At 38.9% G+C, this 17,871-nt stretch overlaps 1 protein-coding gene across 1 annotated transcript; it reads left to right on the plus strand.

Moving 5' to 3' along the window:
- The first annotated feature begins 3,630 nt into the window (after positions 1-3,630).
- wars2 (tryptophanyl tRNA synthetase 2, mitochondrial) lies at positions 3,631-17,820 on the plus strand. Its single transcript, XM_039656068.2, has 6 exons — positions 3,631-3,791; positions 11,601-11,858; positions 14,659-14,739; positions 15,312-15,394; positions 15,488-15,606; positions 17,163-17,820. Exons 1-6 carry the CDS (start codon positions 3,687-3,689, stop codon positions 17,618-17,620), a joined length of 1,104 nt encoding a protein of 367 aa, XP_039512002.2. The 5' UTR covers positions 3,631-3,686; the 3' UTR covers positions 17,621-17,820.
- Positions 17,821-17,871: the final 51 nt, after the last annotated feature.

A 17,871-nucleotide genomic window follows, 5' to 3' on the forward strand; every position in this document is an offset into this window, starting at 1 on the left:
TCAAATGTACTTTAAGTACAAAAAAAGTAAGATTTTCTTTTAAAACTAATAATTAATACTTCATGCAAGAATGCATTAAATTTGATCATAAAGGCATTAAAGACATTTAAAATCAGAATCCTATGAAAAGTGTATCAGTTTTTGTAAAAAAAAAAATATATATATATATTAAGCACGATGATGGTTTTTAACATTGATAATAAGAAGAAATGCTTCTTGAGCACCAAATCAGCAAATTAAAATTACTTTGAAAGGACCACTTACCACTGAAAATAATAATAAATTACATACGTATTTTAAATATATTAAAATATAAAACTATTTTAAATTGTAATAATATTTCACAATATTACTGTCTGTACTGTATTTTTGATCGCACAAGAGACTTCTTTCAAAAACAATAAAAATCTTACAGACCCCAAACCTTTGACCAGTATAGTGTAAGATGTTCTGTTGTGTGTGCGAGTCTCTCGAAATGCTCCTGAATTATATGTACTGTAGTTTAGCTTCTCCGAGCACATGACCTTAAACATGATCTTTAACCCCACTCGTGCTCTACTGTATGATAGCGGGAGAGTGAAGACAGCAGATGGGAGTGAGAGAGCAGAGACCCTTTCTCCACCCCAGTCACTCCTTCCCTCCTGTTCTGTCAGCGCTAAAACAGAGAAAGAGACAAGGTGCTGAAACACATCCCTCCTGAGGGACGACCCCCTCCCACCTCAGCACCACACAGACACACACGGCTGGCTGCTTCCCTGCCTGTTTGAAAACAGTCACGCATTCGCCTCTGACAGGCAGGAGGACCACAGCACATGTTCCCCACAGCTGAGAGGGACGTCTGGTGGCCTGAGCTCGCCGTGAAACCTTGGGTCTCAGCGAACGGAGCAGAAGTGTGCCGTTCGGAAGTATGAACACTGAAAGAGATAACTCCGCTATAGCCCACCCAAAGTCCAACCGTGTCTGCTTGGACTACTGTGTCTTTCGGTGCTGCAGGCTAGTCAGACCTATAGCTATAATGGAAACCAGACTCTCCTCTCAGAAGCAAACATTGCTTTACACAAAATACTTCTCACCAGCAGTTTATTTTCCTTAACGGACCGGAGTAGGAGGGAAAAAATAATTAAAAGACGTGGAAATTTCCAAATGTGCTCTTTGGAACTTTTAAATTAAATGGAACTGTTCATTCAAGTAGCCAAGTCATCCATCTAGCTATCCATCTTCTCATCAATCCATCTATCCATCCATCGACTTGGGTGGCAGGCGCCCTGTGGGCTGCAGTGTCAGAGGGGAAGGCCTGTCTGTCAGTGTCAGGATGCTGGCGAGTCAGGGAGCTGTTGATGCAGGCTGAAGTCCCTGCGCTCCCCAGGCCCGTGCCCTCCTAGCCCTGGCCCGTGGTGGGCCATGGCCCCCTGCCTCTATATATTATCACAGGTGGGCTGTTGGTTACAGCCACCCTGCCCATTCTCTCCACAGCACATCAGGGGCGGTCAATAGGCCCTGGTTCTATTACTTGAAACTTGGCCAGGATTTTTAGAACAGATCCATGAGGGTGGTTGGGCAGATAGATCTGCGGTGAGGAGATGAACAATTAGTGATCGGGGAGGGCGATGAAAGAGGTCGACATTCATGCAGCAGACGGGCAGGCTTTCAGCAGCTGATAAAAGGGTTATGTGTCATTCAGAATAGAATTCAATTTAAAATTCCTGAATTTTAACTGAGGAAGCCAACATCAGGCAGAATTGCAATTTGAATTTGGACATCAGAAAGTACAATAGATTGAAATTCAAATAAATTGACAAGAATAGCAAAAGCCAACTTTGAATGTTGGCATGAGAAATTCTTGATTTAAATTTTGATTTTTTTTTAAGTATTTTGAAGATTTGAAAAGTTTATGGGCCTTATGATCAAAACATAAAGTTGGCATCACATTAAAATTCCCCTATCTATTTTATACATGCATGTTATTGATCGTTTTGTAAACGATTCATCCATGTATGTTTAATTTTAATTTTTTTTTCTGAGCTCGACTCGTAATCTTTCATTAAGATGTCATAACTTAATACTCTGGTAAAACCACAGACTTCCCTCTCGTGATGCATGTCGTACTCTTACTAACAATCGACTGCAGGCTTGCATTAAGATATTTCTCCATCAAAAACCAAGTCAAAGTTTTTTGGGTTTTTTTGATAATCAGCTTCACTCGAATGGATCACCATATGGAATAAAGGATCTGAAGCTCCTTCCATTACATCACCAAAACCAAAAAAAAAAAAAAAAAAAAAAATCTGTTTTGTACCGTTATTTAAATAATTCATAAAATATAATCTTTGAATTAACCAAAAATACATGCATATTGAGCATATTATGCTTCTATTTTTAACCACACTCTATTGAAGTTATCTATTGGGATTTTCATGTGCTTAAAAATATAAACAAACTAATACTCTTTCTGTAAAACAAAGGAACCTCAGTCAAATTGGACATGTTATTCATGGACCACACACACTCAAACACAGAGATTAGCCACATATTATTTTCCCAAAGTCTATCACAGTAGGGTGCTGCCAGTTCTGTCTCTGCATCCACCCTGCTTTGCTCACTCTCTCTTTCTGTCTCTCCGTCCCTTTCTTTCTATCACACAACAACACACACAAAATGTCAACTGTAAGCATAAGTGGTTTTTCCAAGCACCACAAATATTTTATTTTTCTGAAGCTCATTAAATTCAGAAATGAAGTGGGGGACTATAACAAGATGTAGTAAAATCATCATTGTGGGGAACAGAAAGAGAAATATCATCATCATCATCATCATCATCATCATATCATGCAAAATTCCTCTTCAGAGTAAAAGGCAATGCAACTGGGTGGCCAGGAAATAGATGCCAAAGGCACTACAGCCAACAGAGAGAGCGGGAATCACAGGGCATGATGCAAACACGAAGCAAGGTTTTGGTATAGACACACTGCTTGATCACGGTTTATGTGTTACAGCGCACAGTGCCGCAGGAGACGGTCTTGAATATAGAATATGTGTGTGAATACAACCAGATGCAAAGGTGAGATAATCAGCAGCAGATGTGGTTGAAGGGAATGCAGAAATACTGCAAAACACAGAACAGTTTGTCCCTTTTAAAACCATCTGTTTGAAAAAAACAGTGTGTCAATAATTACATCAAATGAAATAGAGTTGGACTTTACTTGCTGTATTGCTGTGATATTTTAGGCATAGAGTGTGCCTTTAATAAACATTTACAATGTGAAGGAAGGATTAACTTGAAGGATGGTTTTAATGGAATAGTTAACTCAGAAGTTAAAATTATATCATTTATCTTCAATTTCTTTCATGGTAGAATATGACAGTCTCAGTTTCCATAATGCAATTCAGTAATTTGTAGGCCTACTGTATCTTTCAACATACCTTCTGCTTCTGGTGTTTATTCATGTTTATTTCATGTATAACTAAAGAAGATTGGTTCACGTGTCGTTTGAAAAGCATTAAAAGTATCAAAAGCGTAAATCTTAAGGTGTGTTTTGGATGTCAACGATATAATGTTTGTTTTATGAAGTTTTGTTCATGGTTGCATGGTTGCATGGTTCCTTCTGATATATGAGTGAGTTACCGACCTTGTTTTGCCCTATGTCCCTTATTGCACACCGTACTTGTGTGTTTATGATTAATTCAAGATGGCGCTGTCCATGAAGTGTAGCATGAAATCTCTGTTTCGTTTTATTCACACGAGTAATTCCCATCGAATATTATTTAAAGCTGGGAAAGCGACGGGAACAATGGTAAGAAGGTCTTTTCTTTTTACTACTGTTTTATTTGCCAGTTTGACTGCTTTACGGAGGATCTGTTATGTTCACCTTCACAGTGGAAACCTCTGTTCTGTGGTTTCCACTGCATTGGAAGTATCCGACAAGTGTAATTGTCAATCTAAACACATAACAGTAGCCTGTATAGTCTTTTCAACTATTGACTAATGTGTGAAAACGGCATTGTTTAAAAATCGCATTGATGTTGTTATTTTTTTGTCTTGTTGTTAGTTGTAAGTGCCTTGTTGCTAAAGCTTTTAAATGTCTAGAATAGTTTGATATTAGTGGCAGTAACATTTATTTAGCCAGGATTACATATGACATGCAGTTAATCTTGACATGGTTATTAACTGCAGTGAGTAAATTAGGATCTGTGGTGCTGTAGAAATGTAGGTTATAAGCACAAACACCTACTTTTTTTTTTTATCAGAATATTTCAAGGATTTCTTTAGGGTCATGTGACAACTGAAGACTGGATAAATGGTAATATTATAATATAACTGCTTATACTATATTTTGAATCAAATAAATGCACCCTTGGTGAACATTAAATACCTTCCAAAACACTTTTCCCCCCTCATGTTTAAGAATCTTTGACTTTTTGTGTGATCACAATAACAACATAAAGATTATCTCATAATCATAAAAAAATACACTTTTTTGCAGCAAAGTTTAGAAAAATGGCATCATATTGTGAATTCCATTTTATTTCAAACATACATTGGGAATTGTTTTGTTGTGTTGTTCAACTCTGCTGAGAGGTTATAGGTTCATGACATCCCATATTTCAAAGACTTTGTCTATTCCCTTGTGCTGAATTTAGTTGTTTTAAATTCTGAAAATAGTTTCAAAAGGTTGTGCCCCGGCTAGTGCCTATTTCAGGAATGAGAACAGGGTTGTGAGGGATCGTAATGAGTACTGTGCACTCATTGGATGATACAGTTTATTAACAACATGAAACGTCTTTCTGGGAAAAACATACAAACTAGTTGAGAAAAACTCCTTAAAACAGTTTTGAAAGTTGTGAATTCTGAAAATGACTTGACCAGGGGTGTCCATACCTGCTCCTGCTCTACTGTCCTCCAAAGTTTAACTTGAACCAAACACATTAGCTAGATAATCAAGGTCCTACTAAGCATTCTAGCAACTTCCAGGCATGTGTGTTGAGGCAAGCTGGAGCTAAACTCTGCAGGACAGAGTTTGACTTTGTACACCCATGATTTAGACCTTTATACAGTGCTTGGCATTGTAAAGACTGTACGTGTCTATCCCTCACAGCCTAGTTTTCTCCATGTTAAATTCAATATGGTGTCTAACCTGACTAAGGTGTATTGTAATGTGTAGGCCTATCCAATTGAAGAAAAAGAGTGAAACTTCTTGAACAAGAAACACAGACTTGATTTTGTCCAATAGGAATTGTTTGGATAGTTGTGGTTTGTTATTGCTGTGATGACATAAGAGTAACAGGTTGTCCCGCCCTCACATCAGTAAACACATCAGAGAGAAGAGATGAAGTAATTTTGATTAAAGATTACATTTTTAAAGGCACATTAATTTAAAAATAATGATGTGCATGCATGGGTCATTTATTTATAATAAAACAGCAATATTCCATTAAATAAAACATCTGATTTAATTTCATGGTGGTTGAGCAGTTGAGTAGATAGAAAATGTACATTAACGCATTTTTTAATTATTTTTTATTAAAATCTAAACCTATACCACATTTATATTTATATTATCTTGACCCTCCTCGCAAAAATAACTTGCACATTCATTCTTGCTCAATTAGCCATGTCTCACTGTTAGGAACCATCCTAAAATAACACTGATTATAACAGCCATCACAGCCTTTTTTTCTATACGGGAATACCAGTACTCAAAGTGAACTGGAGTATGTCAAGGAACTGTTAATTAGCAATGCAATTCCCTAAGTGTATGTAACTCTAACTGGACCTAAGCACAGTAAATTATAACTGGTGTGCATTTTACTGAGAATGTGAAGCCCCCACTGCCTTGACTTGATTGACAACCAGTTTTATTTGATGGCTTCAGCACACTTGCCATGTAGGAATGTGCGTTCACCGCTGGCAGCCAGTCTCTGTTTTGTTAACTACAGGCAGTGTGTCGTTTGGGACGCTGAAGTGCAGAGTGCTGCGACTGTGGGAGTAAGGTTACAGAAAGACGTCAAAACCATCCCAACAGTCCTTTATTAACAGCAACAACATTTGAAATGAGGTGTTGGTTTTCATTTGTTTTAATTCTCTCCAAATGTCGGAGACTGCGTGCTAGTGTGGATGTTCACAATGCTGCTAGGTGTGATGTGCTAGCTGTGAAGTGTATTCCTGGCAAAGGAAGGGTTATGGAAAGTCATTTAATTATGGTGTGAAAACCCAGAGATGAGCACAGATTTGAATAGTTCAAATAGATTTCTCACCAAGAATAAGTGAAAGGGGAATTTAATTGAATGAAATCTATGCCTATAGATAAATCGTGTTTATAAAATGTCATAAAGGGTCTCAAATCAATTCACTTGGCAAAGGAGCACTTCAATAAGGGAATTAGTAACAGTCACTTAGATTTTCTTTCCACCAAAATGTGACTAACAAATGCGAATTAAATTCAGCACCTTTCATTCTGTGTTCAATTCTTGTTCTTTTTCTAGCTGCTGAAATACCCCTGTTGTGTAAGTATTTTATGCATTTTTTTTTGGTTATTTAGACAATAAAACTCATGTCAGTTTTAAGCTTTTGCTCCAATCACATCACATCCACGAAACATCCCTGATTATCCTTCCATACGTTGCAGCATGAGGCAGCAGGATGCAGTGGGCCTTCGCTCCAAGCTGTGTTATAAAACATGACGCTCCCTACCCGGCCCTTAATCGCCTGTGGTCTTAATGGCTGATATCAGTCATCGCAGCCTTGTGTTGCACAAAAAGGAAACGGCTCTTAATTCTTCTTCAGGTCTAAATGCTCTAACTCTCATGTCAGCTAAAACCATTAAACCTGCTCCCAGAGCCGCCCGGGGAAGAAACCGTAGGAAAGGAGGCGCACATGAGCTGGGGCTGATTATATTTATTAATTACACGATTTGTTTTTACATGTCAGCTAAGCACTTTATTTCACACTCCGCTGTGTAATTCAGTTCATCATTCTGAAGGATGAACGCAATATGTGCTGAATAACCCCTGCAGACCCCTCTAGCGCTCATAATATTTTTGATAATTTAGTGTATTTTGGCTCTAAATTCCTGTCGAGTAAAGCTGGAGTTTTTTTGCCATACTCTGGCCTGTAGACTTATGGTAACAGAAAATCTGACGTAGTTAATTGAATTGCACCCACTATCTGGTATCAAGCTCAAACCAACAGTCAGCTCTGCAGGAAATTAGAGGGAACGAGGAAGAAAAAAGCAACCTCTGGATCATGAGTTCCTGAGTGTTACCATAATTACACATTGATAAATTTATGAGGTGTGTGCAGGTTATTTCTGCATCGTTGTGACTTTTATGTGTTTAATTTGTCATTAGTAGGCTAGCGCCTCTGCGTTTTTCCTGTCGAGGCTCAAAAGGGAAAAAAAGGTTGAAGTGGATTTGTCCTTTATTTGCTTAGTGTAGTTTATAAAGGGTGTCCAAATATCACAATATAATCCATGCAAGACATTTATCCTTCTCAATGCCAGGCCTTGGGTTTTGGTTTAAGATTTCGGCAGCCTTTTCTGGGTAGCTTGCAAATAATTATATTTCATGTCAGACTAAGCGTAACCTATCTTTTAATATGTAATGCGATCAGCAGAGGGAGGATTGTATTGAAACAAAAGCGATTGGTCCTAAACGGTTCAGGGTTTTGCCTCCGAGCCGCGCTCCGTAGTGGAGCGTCTGTCCCGTGCTGGTTATTTTTGGAGCGCGGTGCGGCCCTTTCTGCTGGGAGCACTGTTTTTGAAGAGACTCCAGCCCCATTAATCAGGCAGGGGACCCCACGGTGTGAGAGGGCCCCCAGCCCTGGCTCTCCACACTGCGAGTTTCTGTTCCTCTCCCTGCGCTCTCCGCACAGTGTGAAGCGTAGAGGAACCTCATCAATCTCACCTGTCCGAAACGTCAACCGCAGATTTAATCAAACGCTCCGTCTCCTGCCCCCCTGCCACCTCCTGTACACCACCCTCCTCCCCACAAAATACCTCTGTCTCCTGCTCATTCTTTCTCTGCTTTTTTGGCTTTGTCACTCATATTCTCTAATGTGTTTTCCCCTCAAAACGGGTCTCGTTCCTGTTTTATTTTCAGTCGTTCGCACTTCGCTTCAAGCTGAGTGTGTTTCAGTACGGCAAAAACACACATTCCCCACCGTTTCGGGCACGGGAAGGTGCATAAAAATGATTTTCTGCTCTTTACTTCACCAAAGCGGGGCTTTGTTGGGTAGCCCAGCGGAGAGTGGCAGGATTAAGGCATGTGTTTCTGCTGTTCAGCGTGATGTCTGTTTTAATAGGGTGAGTGAGGCTATGCTGATAGACACTGTAACAGTAGGTTCTGTGTGTCTGAAGCTTAGTGGGGGACAAATGGACTGGGGCGGGAGGGTCAGAGGTGCCGTTCAGAACCGGCCTCGCGCTCCCTCTCTGATATCAACTCCTGTGGAGAGCTTCTCCACATTTACTGAGCTGCTGATGCTTTCCTGCAGAACCATAAAGGGTGGTGAAAGGTAGCGTTAGAATTGGCATGCAAAGATGGCCGTCTCTCCCGAGATGTCAGAGTCCAGCTAGGCTGTCTGTTTCGTCAAGGTCTTGATGGCTCTTTAGGGTTCTTATCGTTTCTTTCATGAATGTCACCTCACTGTAAAAATGAATTCATGGCAACAAATATTTTTCCATTACTTTAACTCAAAATAATTGAACTACTTTCAACTTTATTTTTAAGTTATAAGAGATACAACTAGACAAGTTTTTTTTTTTTTTTTAGAAAATAGTTGAAATGACTGTAGCCTGTTTATTGTACTTAATTTAAGGCAGCAGCTGAACTTAATATTTTAAGCCAGTTGGTGTGTTTTTTTATTTTTTTATTTGGTGGAATTATTTTGCAGTGTGTGAATAGCGGTGTTAATTACAAGCTCATTGTGTCAGTGGAGACCCAATGCTTTGCCTAAATAAAATGTCTAGAAATCAAACAATGAAAAGATTCTATAAGTTTTATCTATTTATTATTTTAGGGTTTGTGAGGGTCTGTCACTTTTACCAAGTGACAGACGCAAAATTTAGATTTTGCCGTCAACAAATGATATGAAGTGTTTTTCCCCTCTATTTGGTTATAACAGAAGTCCTTTCTAAGCATGAAAACCTTTAGTATAATTGCAAAATATTAAATAGTTTTTGACAGCTAACCTAATCTGTTTGCAATGAAGTTGTTCTTCTGTTTATTGTAATGATGGCATTGGAGCCTAATTTTACAGTAATACTTTCACAGTAATACTTTTTATATACTTTTTTCCCAATACTTTCACTTTGCTTATAGAATTTATATATTGCTTATTTGCTTATAAGTGTCAGTCCAAGTCAAGTGGTCAAAATGGAGGTTCTTGACCTCTTTGTGTGTGTGTGTGTGTGTGTGTGTGTGTGTGTGTGTGTGTGTGTGTGTGTGTGTGTCTGTCTGTTGGTATTACAAAATCACCAGTATTTTATTTTAATTTTGATGCAGAACTTTTCCATTTTTGAGCCACAAAATGAAATCACCCAAAATATTTTGGACATCTACACACTGGCAGTTGACTGAAAAGTTCATATGTGTCTATTTTTTTCTAGACTACCTCTCTCTATCCTGCACCTACTACAACACACACAGATGCTCTTACAATTAAAAACTCCTACAAAGTGCCTACATGAGTGTAAGAACAGGGACCGCAGGTGTACCATGTAACCCTATCAGCCTGCGCACACACTTGTACGTTTTAATGTGTACTCCATATGCTAGACCTGTCGGAATTTCTTTGCTACTTTGCTGCTCTGTGGTACAACAGTGTTGTGTTTGTCAGTGTAAAACATTAGGAGAAAAGTTACTGCCAGGTGTCATCAAGAATGGGTTTGTGCTGGTGGGACAGCTGAGGAGAGAGAGAGAGAGCAAGTCTAGTCGATTTGAGTAAATGAGTAAATTACTGTTGGTGAGAATGGGAATAGTATAGTGTGTCATGATTTATTTGTAAAATTGAAAGTATTTTATTTCACATTAGACTTTATATTAACAGGGATGCTGTCTAACATCTCTGTTTGTCTGACACATTTACAGATTACAATTTAGAGCCTCAAGACTTGTACATTTCAGAAGTCATTTCACTATGAAGTCTAATTTCATTATTTTAGAGTTTGATGTACAGTGTATAAAATAAATAAGCTTTTTCAATTGACTTTAGTTTAGACTAAACAAGTACATTTTAAAAATGCTGTAGTGTTTATTTATTTATTTATTCCATCAACATATAAATAAAGATTGCAGAATTAGGAATTTCTGTATCGTTTAACTGATGTCCCTATCATGTCTGATGTCCCTATCATGTCTGATGTCCCCTACCTTGAATAAAATTCCCCAATCATCACACCAGCTGCCAAGAAAATTTATATTAAAAATCTGATTTTTAAGACATTCCTTATTGTCAGTAGATGGGAGGTGTGATATGCTGATTATTCCTTCGGTATTTGGGACCAGTGTTGTTTCAGCTTATGTGTGATTGTCTCAAATGACACCATTACCATGTCTGGATGGTTAATGATCGGCCGGAGGGGAAAAGGGGAACAGCGCAAGGTGAGAGAACACATGAACCAGGCTCCGTTCTGCCCCAAATCACTTCTGACACCTCAGAGAGGCCCTGTGCATTCAGGCCACTGCACTGCAATTACTCACCCAGTAATGGCATAAATAGCCTAGTCTTTCCTTATATATAGGCTAAGTAGCTAATGACATTGGATCAGTGATTGTATTCCCTTGGCTAGAGGCTTCCCTCAAGCCAAACTGATTTTAGATCAGCCATAGATCTTAGATTGTAATGGACCCCAAAAGAAGTTACCTCATGCATGTGATGCAGGTGTTAACGGCTATTTTCATGCAAACTGTGTGTTTTCCGTGTTTAATATTCTTATGTTGTAACGGTCATCTTTTCTTAAAGACTATTTGGGGGTTTTGAAAGTTGAAGTTTTAAAAGTTAAGAGTTTGGAAGTTTTGAATTTTTTTTTTTTTCAGAGCATCAACAATGCCTGAGCTTAGTGCCTCCAACCACTGTCAGAAACATGTCTCATCTAGGCCTGCTAGTAACAAAATATTTGTCCAGAGGTCTAGGCAAGAATCTCTCTCTTTTTTTTTTTTTTTGAGTAGGGGCTTCCTTCTTTGTCCTAGAATGAGCTCTTTGTTTTATTCTTCCCAATCTTTAATATACTTTATGGGTTTACAACATCACACTGCTTTCTTCTATTGCCGTTTCGGGTAGGACCACTACTGTGATTGTTATTGCATAGTTATGTCACTCTTAAAAGCTGCTATTGGCTGGCTGTGAACTGTGGAGTGTTTTCATTGGCTGTGGAGCAGTTCCGCTCTAGCACTTTCTCACCCAGTAGGGTGCTCTGTTAGTGTGAGACACATTTTGGATTTATCGCTTTGATAACATTCATAAAACTGTGTATGGCGTCCCCTTTCTTGTAGGTGTGCCACCAAATTTTGTTACATTCACTTTTATGCTATCTTTTGTTTCTCCTATTATTGTTTGTCTTTCTTCGTAACCGATTTTGTCTTTTCTTTTTCTTTTTTTTAACCTACAGAGCCTCCCTAAGGGGCAGGTTTTCTCAGGAATCCAGCCCACGGGTGTTCCTCACTTGGGGAACTATCTGGGAGCTCTAGAGAACTGGGTGGCCTTGCAGGATGAGTACAGTTCAGTCATGTACAGCATAGTAGACCTTCATTCCATCACCCAACCTCAGGACCCTCAGATACTGCGAGACAACATCCTGGACATGGCCGCCAGTCTGTTGGCCTGTGGCATTGACCCGACTCGCTCCATCCTCTTTCAGCAGTCTCAAGTGAGTCCTGCTTTGAAGACTTCCAAGTAAACAACCTGTATTTAATCACATTAAAGGGATCGTTTATCCAGACATGAATATTCTATCATCATTTACTCAACTTCATGTTGTTCCAAACCTGCATGACTTACTTTATTCTGCCGAACTCAAAAGAAGATATTTTTATGAGCTGTTTTTATTCACACAATGAAAGTCTATGGAGTCCAAAGCATTCCACAGAAGAAATAAGGGAATGGAGGAAACTTTGGGATGATATGAGGGTAATTGGTGACAGAATTTTCTACTATCCCTTTAAACCATGCATAACTGCTGCTAGTATAATATTTTTGAACTGTGCAGATCTTTGTTCTTCCCTGCTGCCTAAACAATATCAAATAACGTCAAAGGCACCTTTCGAATAAATTCAGAAGTCTCATTCTAAAAAGGTGTCCAGTTTTTTTATTGGGCTGAACTACTGGCAGTCAGCTAAAACATATTTCCCATCACCAAATGTTTATGTAATGGAGTCTAGCTTTAAATGCGTATTCTACCAAACCGATTCCTATATCTCTACAAATTCTCGGAATGGGGAAAACACATAGATTCGTTTTCACAGTTCACTTCAAAGTGACCACATGAAGCAGAAAGAGGAGGATAATAATAGATTTTACTGTACGCAGCAACTCGCTAGCTGTCTAGCACTTTTTCTCTCGAATCAAGCAACTTTCGAAGGGTAACTATAATAAGTGTGGACATGTTCTTCCTCTCAGCCACCTGATATGCTTTCAACTGTGTGTGTTTGTGTGTGTTGTGCAGCAGAGTAAAAGTGTGTTGGGGTTTTGTGTGTTTTCTCACTGGAACTTTGCAGCGAGCATGTGAAAACACACACACTCGCACTCCCCCTGATTTTATTCCGTTTTAACTTCATGCCACATATCTTGGCAGGACTGAAGACCTCCCATCGAACATACGAGCACAAGACTGTTCCACATGTGAAAATAATACCCTGGCCCAAAGAAAACACTTGGCTTCATTGAAAAAAAATGGTGACAAGCTAAAATCAACCAAATCTTAAGGACAGGGCTTTGTGTTATAGCTATATGTGTATTTGCAGTAAACTGCACTTGAAACTATTTTACCAGAACAGCATCCCCACACAACAGAGAGATGTATGGCAACATTATTTCTGGAAGACTTACGTAATTCAGACGTAAGTCTGTGCATAAATTAGACCCTTTTTTAAATTCTGGACCTTCATGTTTCTTTTAAATTTTTTTCACTGATGTTTCTGAGGAATAAACCGTTTATATTTAGGGCTCTATTGTTTCACTTACTCTTTTTGTGTCTCAACTGATTGCACAAATCCGAAAAATGAGGTCATCTGAGATATCCACCACCACCACTATATCAAATTTTCTGCCATGATCCCTCAGTCATCTTTGTATCTGCTGTCTCACCCTCACACATAGATTAGCTAACTGTAATAAATATCACATTTTACATCATTCCTTGGGGTTTACATCAGATGCCTCATAATCCATTTTGTGAGAGTATAAGAGAGATGGCGGCCGTGTTGCCAGCACCCATAAAGTTTAATTTTCTGAAGCTGAGTGATGTTGAGGAGTGTTTTTCTTTCGAATCTGTGTGTGTGTGTGTGTGTGTGTGTGTGTGTATGCTTTTGGGAACTCTTCTGGGAACTGTGCATATTTGAAAATAGTGAAATAAGGTCTTTCATGATTTTGTAATGAGAGAAAGACTGGGTGAGTTTGGATGCAGAGAGGTATCCTATCCTTACTGTGCTACTGTGCACCTGTTTGGAGGTGAGGAACATCTTGTTCTCTTCATTACCACACAGGGGCGCTACGAAGATGCCTAGTTTATGTGTAATGTTATATTATATTATACGTGTAATGTTGTATTATATATAAAATCATGAATTATTAATTTGTGGAGTTGCACTAAATTTTGCAACCCAAACTAACTAAACTTGCCATGTCCTGAAAACATCAAATTGTCTGATATTTTAGAAGACTTATTGTTCTTGACACAGACTCTATGTTATGGGCTTTCCTGTTTGGTTTTCTAACTCCGAAATGGAGAAATTCATTATTTTAATGATGTTTCTTCATTATGATATCAGGTAGAGCTGCATTTGTCATTGAATCAATTGTTCAAGAGATTTGTTTCATAAACTGATTCATCCAGTAATGAAACAAGTGAAGTATTTATGAGTGATTTATTGAAGCATTCATTCATTCAAACCGTTAGAAAAAACGAAAACTATTAATTTAAACTTTTTTAATAGACTGCAGTACTGAACATTTTGTTTGTGATTCTCAATTCATCTAGAATCGAGCAGCTCTAATATCAGGACAGTTCACTCTGATTTTGTCAAAATAAAATGGAATGTACAGAAATGTAAAAACTTACTTGCTGTCTATTAACGTAGAAAAGTGTCTCAGTGGTTCATGTAGGTTGTCTACAAACCAGAACGTTGGTTATTCAATCTCCGGTTCCACCTGACCAAGTGTCTAGGTGTCGATGAGCAAGACACCTAACCCCAGACGAGCTGGATGTTGCCTTGCATGGCTGACACTGCCGCTGGTGTATAAATGACTGAATGAATGGGTGAATGTGAGGCAAAATGTAAAGTGCTTTGGTGGCCATTGGGTCTGTGAAAGAGCTATATAAACGCGGTCCATTTATCATATCACTTTTAATGTATTTCTTAATAAATAAATTGATCAGACAAAGAAATGCATGCCATGTTTTTTTTTTTTTTTTTGAGAAAATCTAATTATTATACAATTAATCTATGCAGGTCGCTGAACATGCTGAGCTCGCATGGATCCTAGGTTGCCTTACCAGCATGCCACGTTTACGGCACCTGCCTCAATGGAAGGTAATTACAGCACTTTTTTTTTTCCTGCATTTATCAGTTGTTTTATTTGTATCTGCTCGTCATCGTCTTAAATAAAAGATGCATTATTTATTAGAGCCCTCTAGAAGATGGTAGCTTGCCAATTTAAATGTTCAAGCCTCCCTCTGTTTGTTGTCTATGTGGCACGGCGAGAATTTTTCTTGTGCTGGTCGTGAGGGTTGGCGGACCTGGCAGGGAGAGACAGGGCTTGATAATGACTGTGATTCACCCAGAGAGGACACCCTTTTATATTGCTGCTGACGGAGCGCTCGGCCAGAAGCCTCCCACCGCTGCAGGGAAAACACCTAGCTGTTTACTCAACAGCTGAGTGCAAGTGAAACGTGGCGGAAAGTGGCCTTTGGATGCTGCATATGTGCGTTAATGTGGCAAAACTCTTTCATTCAGCCCGATCTGACACAGTGCTTGATGTTAGACCTAATTGTATAAAGAAAACAGACAGTTGTAGCCAAATGTAATGAAAGGTGCTTTAGATTTATTTTAAACTTTCCTCTCTGTCCTTCCAGTGGTAAATCTTCCATTTCTTGTCCTTGCAGATGAAGAGCAAGGAGAAGAATGAAGGCAGTGTGGGGCTTTATACGTACCCAGTGTTACAAGCAGCGGATATTCTGCTCTACAAGTATGACCGGCTCTGCTCTTGATGTGTTTTGTTCTTAGTGCGGTTATATTCCCAGCTTTTTGTTTGAGAGAGACTGATGTTATTGTTGTGCAGATCCACACATGTGCCAGTAGGGGAGGACCAGATCCAGCACTTGGAGCTCGCCCAGGACTTGGCCCGCATCTTTAACAACCAGTATGGAGAGTTCTTCCCCGAGCCTCGTGCCCTGCTCAGTATGTTTGGAAGTTCTTGTATTTATCCCATGACTCTAACTTCTCATTTTAATCAGTCTGTTTTTCTCATAAAAGTTCACCTGCCTACAAACTCCATAAAGTGGAAAAGTACGACCAATTACTCTGTGTCATTCAGCAAACACACAAACGAGTCAGTGCTCTCAAGCGTCTGCTCGAGCTCCCTGCTTTCCTCTCTGTGTGTTACACGTTCACACAACTGCATTCACTCGCACAATAAGTTGTGCGCACACATGGCTGGCATGTTTGACCATCAGTTTGAGCTACAGTCTTTCATTCTCTATAATTATCACCATCATAAAAGCACAATATGAAGCCAGTCATGTGTGCAATGGCGCTGTGATTAAAGGAATGTTCTCTTCCTCCTCTATCTGAGTGATGGGGTGATAATGGATTTGGGGGGTTTCCCTATAGTGACTTCACAAAGGACCGGTTCACGTCGCTCTTCTTACATGTGAAGGAAGACTGTGCCTGCATTCTGGAGCCAAAGCTGAAGAAGCCAAACAATATCTGTTGCACTGAAACCAAATCAAAGATCCGATCAATAGAGCCCATCTGTGTTGTGATCTCACAAAGAAATTATATTTACACAACCGCGTTGCTTTCCTGAGATACTTCATTTCAATCTGAGGAGTGTTTGAGTGTGGTCAATGTTTAATGCTAATTTACGAGAATTGCATTCTGTGATTACTTTTGTATTGAAATAATTAGGCAGTATTGTGAAAGGAGCATTTCAGAGAAATATGTATTTTAAATTAGCATGTTTCCTGCACCATTAATGAGCCAGTTAATTTAAGGAATAGTTAAAGAAAAAGTAGTTAAAGTTTCAATAAAGCAAAAACCTTACTGAACTAAATCTATCATAGCGGTTTCATCTGACACACCTTTTGTGTCAGTAGTGAAATGCTATATTAAATAGTTTCAATAGTCTGTGCTCACCAAGTATCTGATCAAAAATAGAGTAAAAATAGTAATATTGCAAATTAAATCAACTGTTTTAATATATTTTAAATATTATTTATTCTTGTGATGAGAAAGCTGAATTTTCGGCACTCTTAAGTGTCACATGACCCTTCAGAAATCATTCTATTATTATTTATTATTCTAGCATCATTCTTATCAATGCTGAACACATTTGTGCTGCTTAATATTTTTGTGGGAACTGTTTTTTTTTTTCTCCAGGTTGCTTTCAATAGACCATTCAAAAGAACAGTTTATATGAAATCTTCAGTATTATAAATGTCTTTACGATCACATTCCGATCAATGGAAATCATTGTCCTTGTTTAATAAAAAAAAATGATTTAAAAGGCTTAAAAATAAAATATTACTGACCCCAAACGTTTTGAAAAATAGGAAAGACTACACTCTGAGAACTGGTACAGTACACTTTAAAAAAGTTTAGTTACTTGTGATATGTACACTTTTGGTACAAAGTGTGTACCTTTTGAAACGGTACTGCCAGTGACAGCCTTTGTGCCTTGTTTTTTCGGAGATTGCTGATGAAATGTTTAACTTTTCCTGCCTTTTAACTCTCAGGTGTCACTCGAAAGGTGAAATCTCTCAGGGATCCATCTTCTAAGATGTCCAAGTCAGACCCCCAAAAGTTATCTACTGTCTTCCTGAACGATACACCTGATGACATTGCCCTTAAGATTCGCAGAGCTGTGACTGACTTGACTTCTGAAGTGACCTATGAGCCTGAGAGTCGGCCAGGTGTATCAAACCTAGTCTCGATGCATGCGGCTGTGACTGGACAGAGCGTGGAGGAGGTGGTTCGGCTGGCTAAGGGTATGGACACTGGACAGTACAAGAATGTGGTCACCGAGGCTGTTGTAGAGAAGCTGCTACCCATTCGGCTCGAGATCCAAAGACTGAGGGCCGACAGAGGCCATCTTGAGAGTTTATTAGCCAAAGGAGCAGAGAAGGCTCGCGGCCTGGCCGTTCCTGTGATGACGGAAGTCAGGAAACTGGTGGGCTTTTATTATGGAAACTGATAAATCGTGAGATGCAACAAACTCTTCTTTGTCTGTCTTAATTCTTTTATATTTCTGGTGAGTATGTCTTTTGGTAAGTAAAGGTACACCACTGTCATTGCCCATGTCTGTTCAAATGCTCTGTTTAATTACATCCTGTAGCCTGTACTTTTGATCATTTTCAATTTATTTAAACAAAAATAAACAATCTTACGAATTAATTGGTAGAATAACTTGCGTTGAAAATCCTTTTCAATCTCACTCTTGGCAAA

The sequence above is a fragment of the Pimephales promelas genome, chromosome 7 (genome assembly GCF_988280905.1).
Source record: "Pimephales promelas chromosome 7, fPimPro1.hap1.1, whole genome shotgun sequence".
Classification (NCBI taxonomy): domain Eukaryota; kingdom Metazoa; phylum Chordata; class Actinopteri; order Cypriniformes; family Leuciscidae; genus Pimephales; species Pimephales promelas.

Excerpts from the sequence above, each read along its gene's own strand:
- wars2 (XM_039656068.2), top strand. The coding sequence starts at position 3,687 with ATGGCGCTGTCCATGAAGTGTAGCATGAAATCTCTGTTTCGTTTTATT. Across the intron at positions 14,740-15,311 it reads GGCACCTGCCTCAATGGAAG|ATGAAGAGCAAGGAGAAGAA; the intron begins GTAATTACAGCA and ends TTGTCCTTGCAG. Across the intron at positions 15,395-15,487 it reads GCGGATATTCTGCTCTACAA|ATCCACACATGTGCCAGTAG; the intron begins GTATGACCGGCT and ends ATTGTTGTGCAG.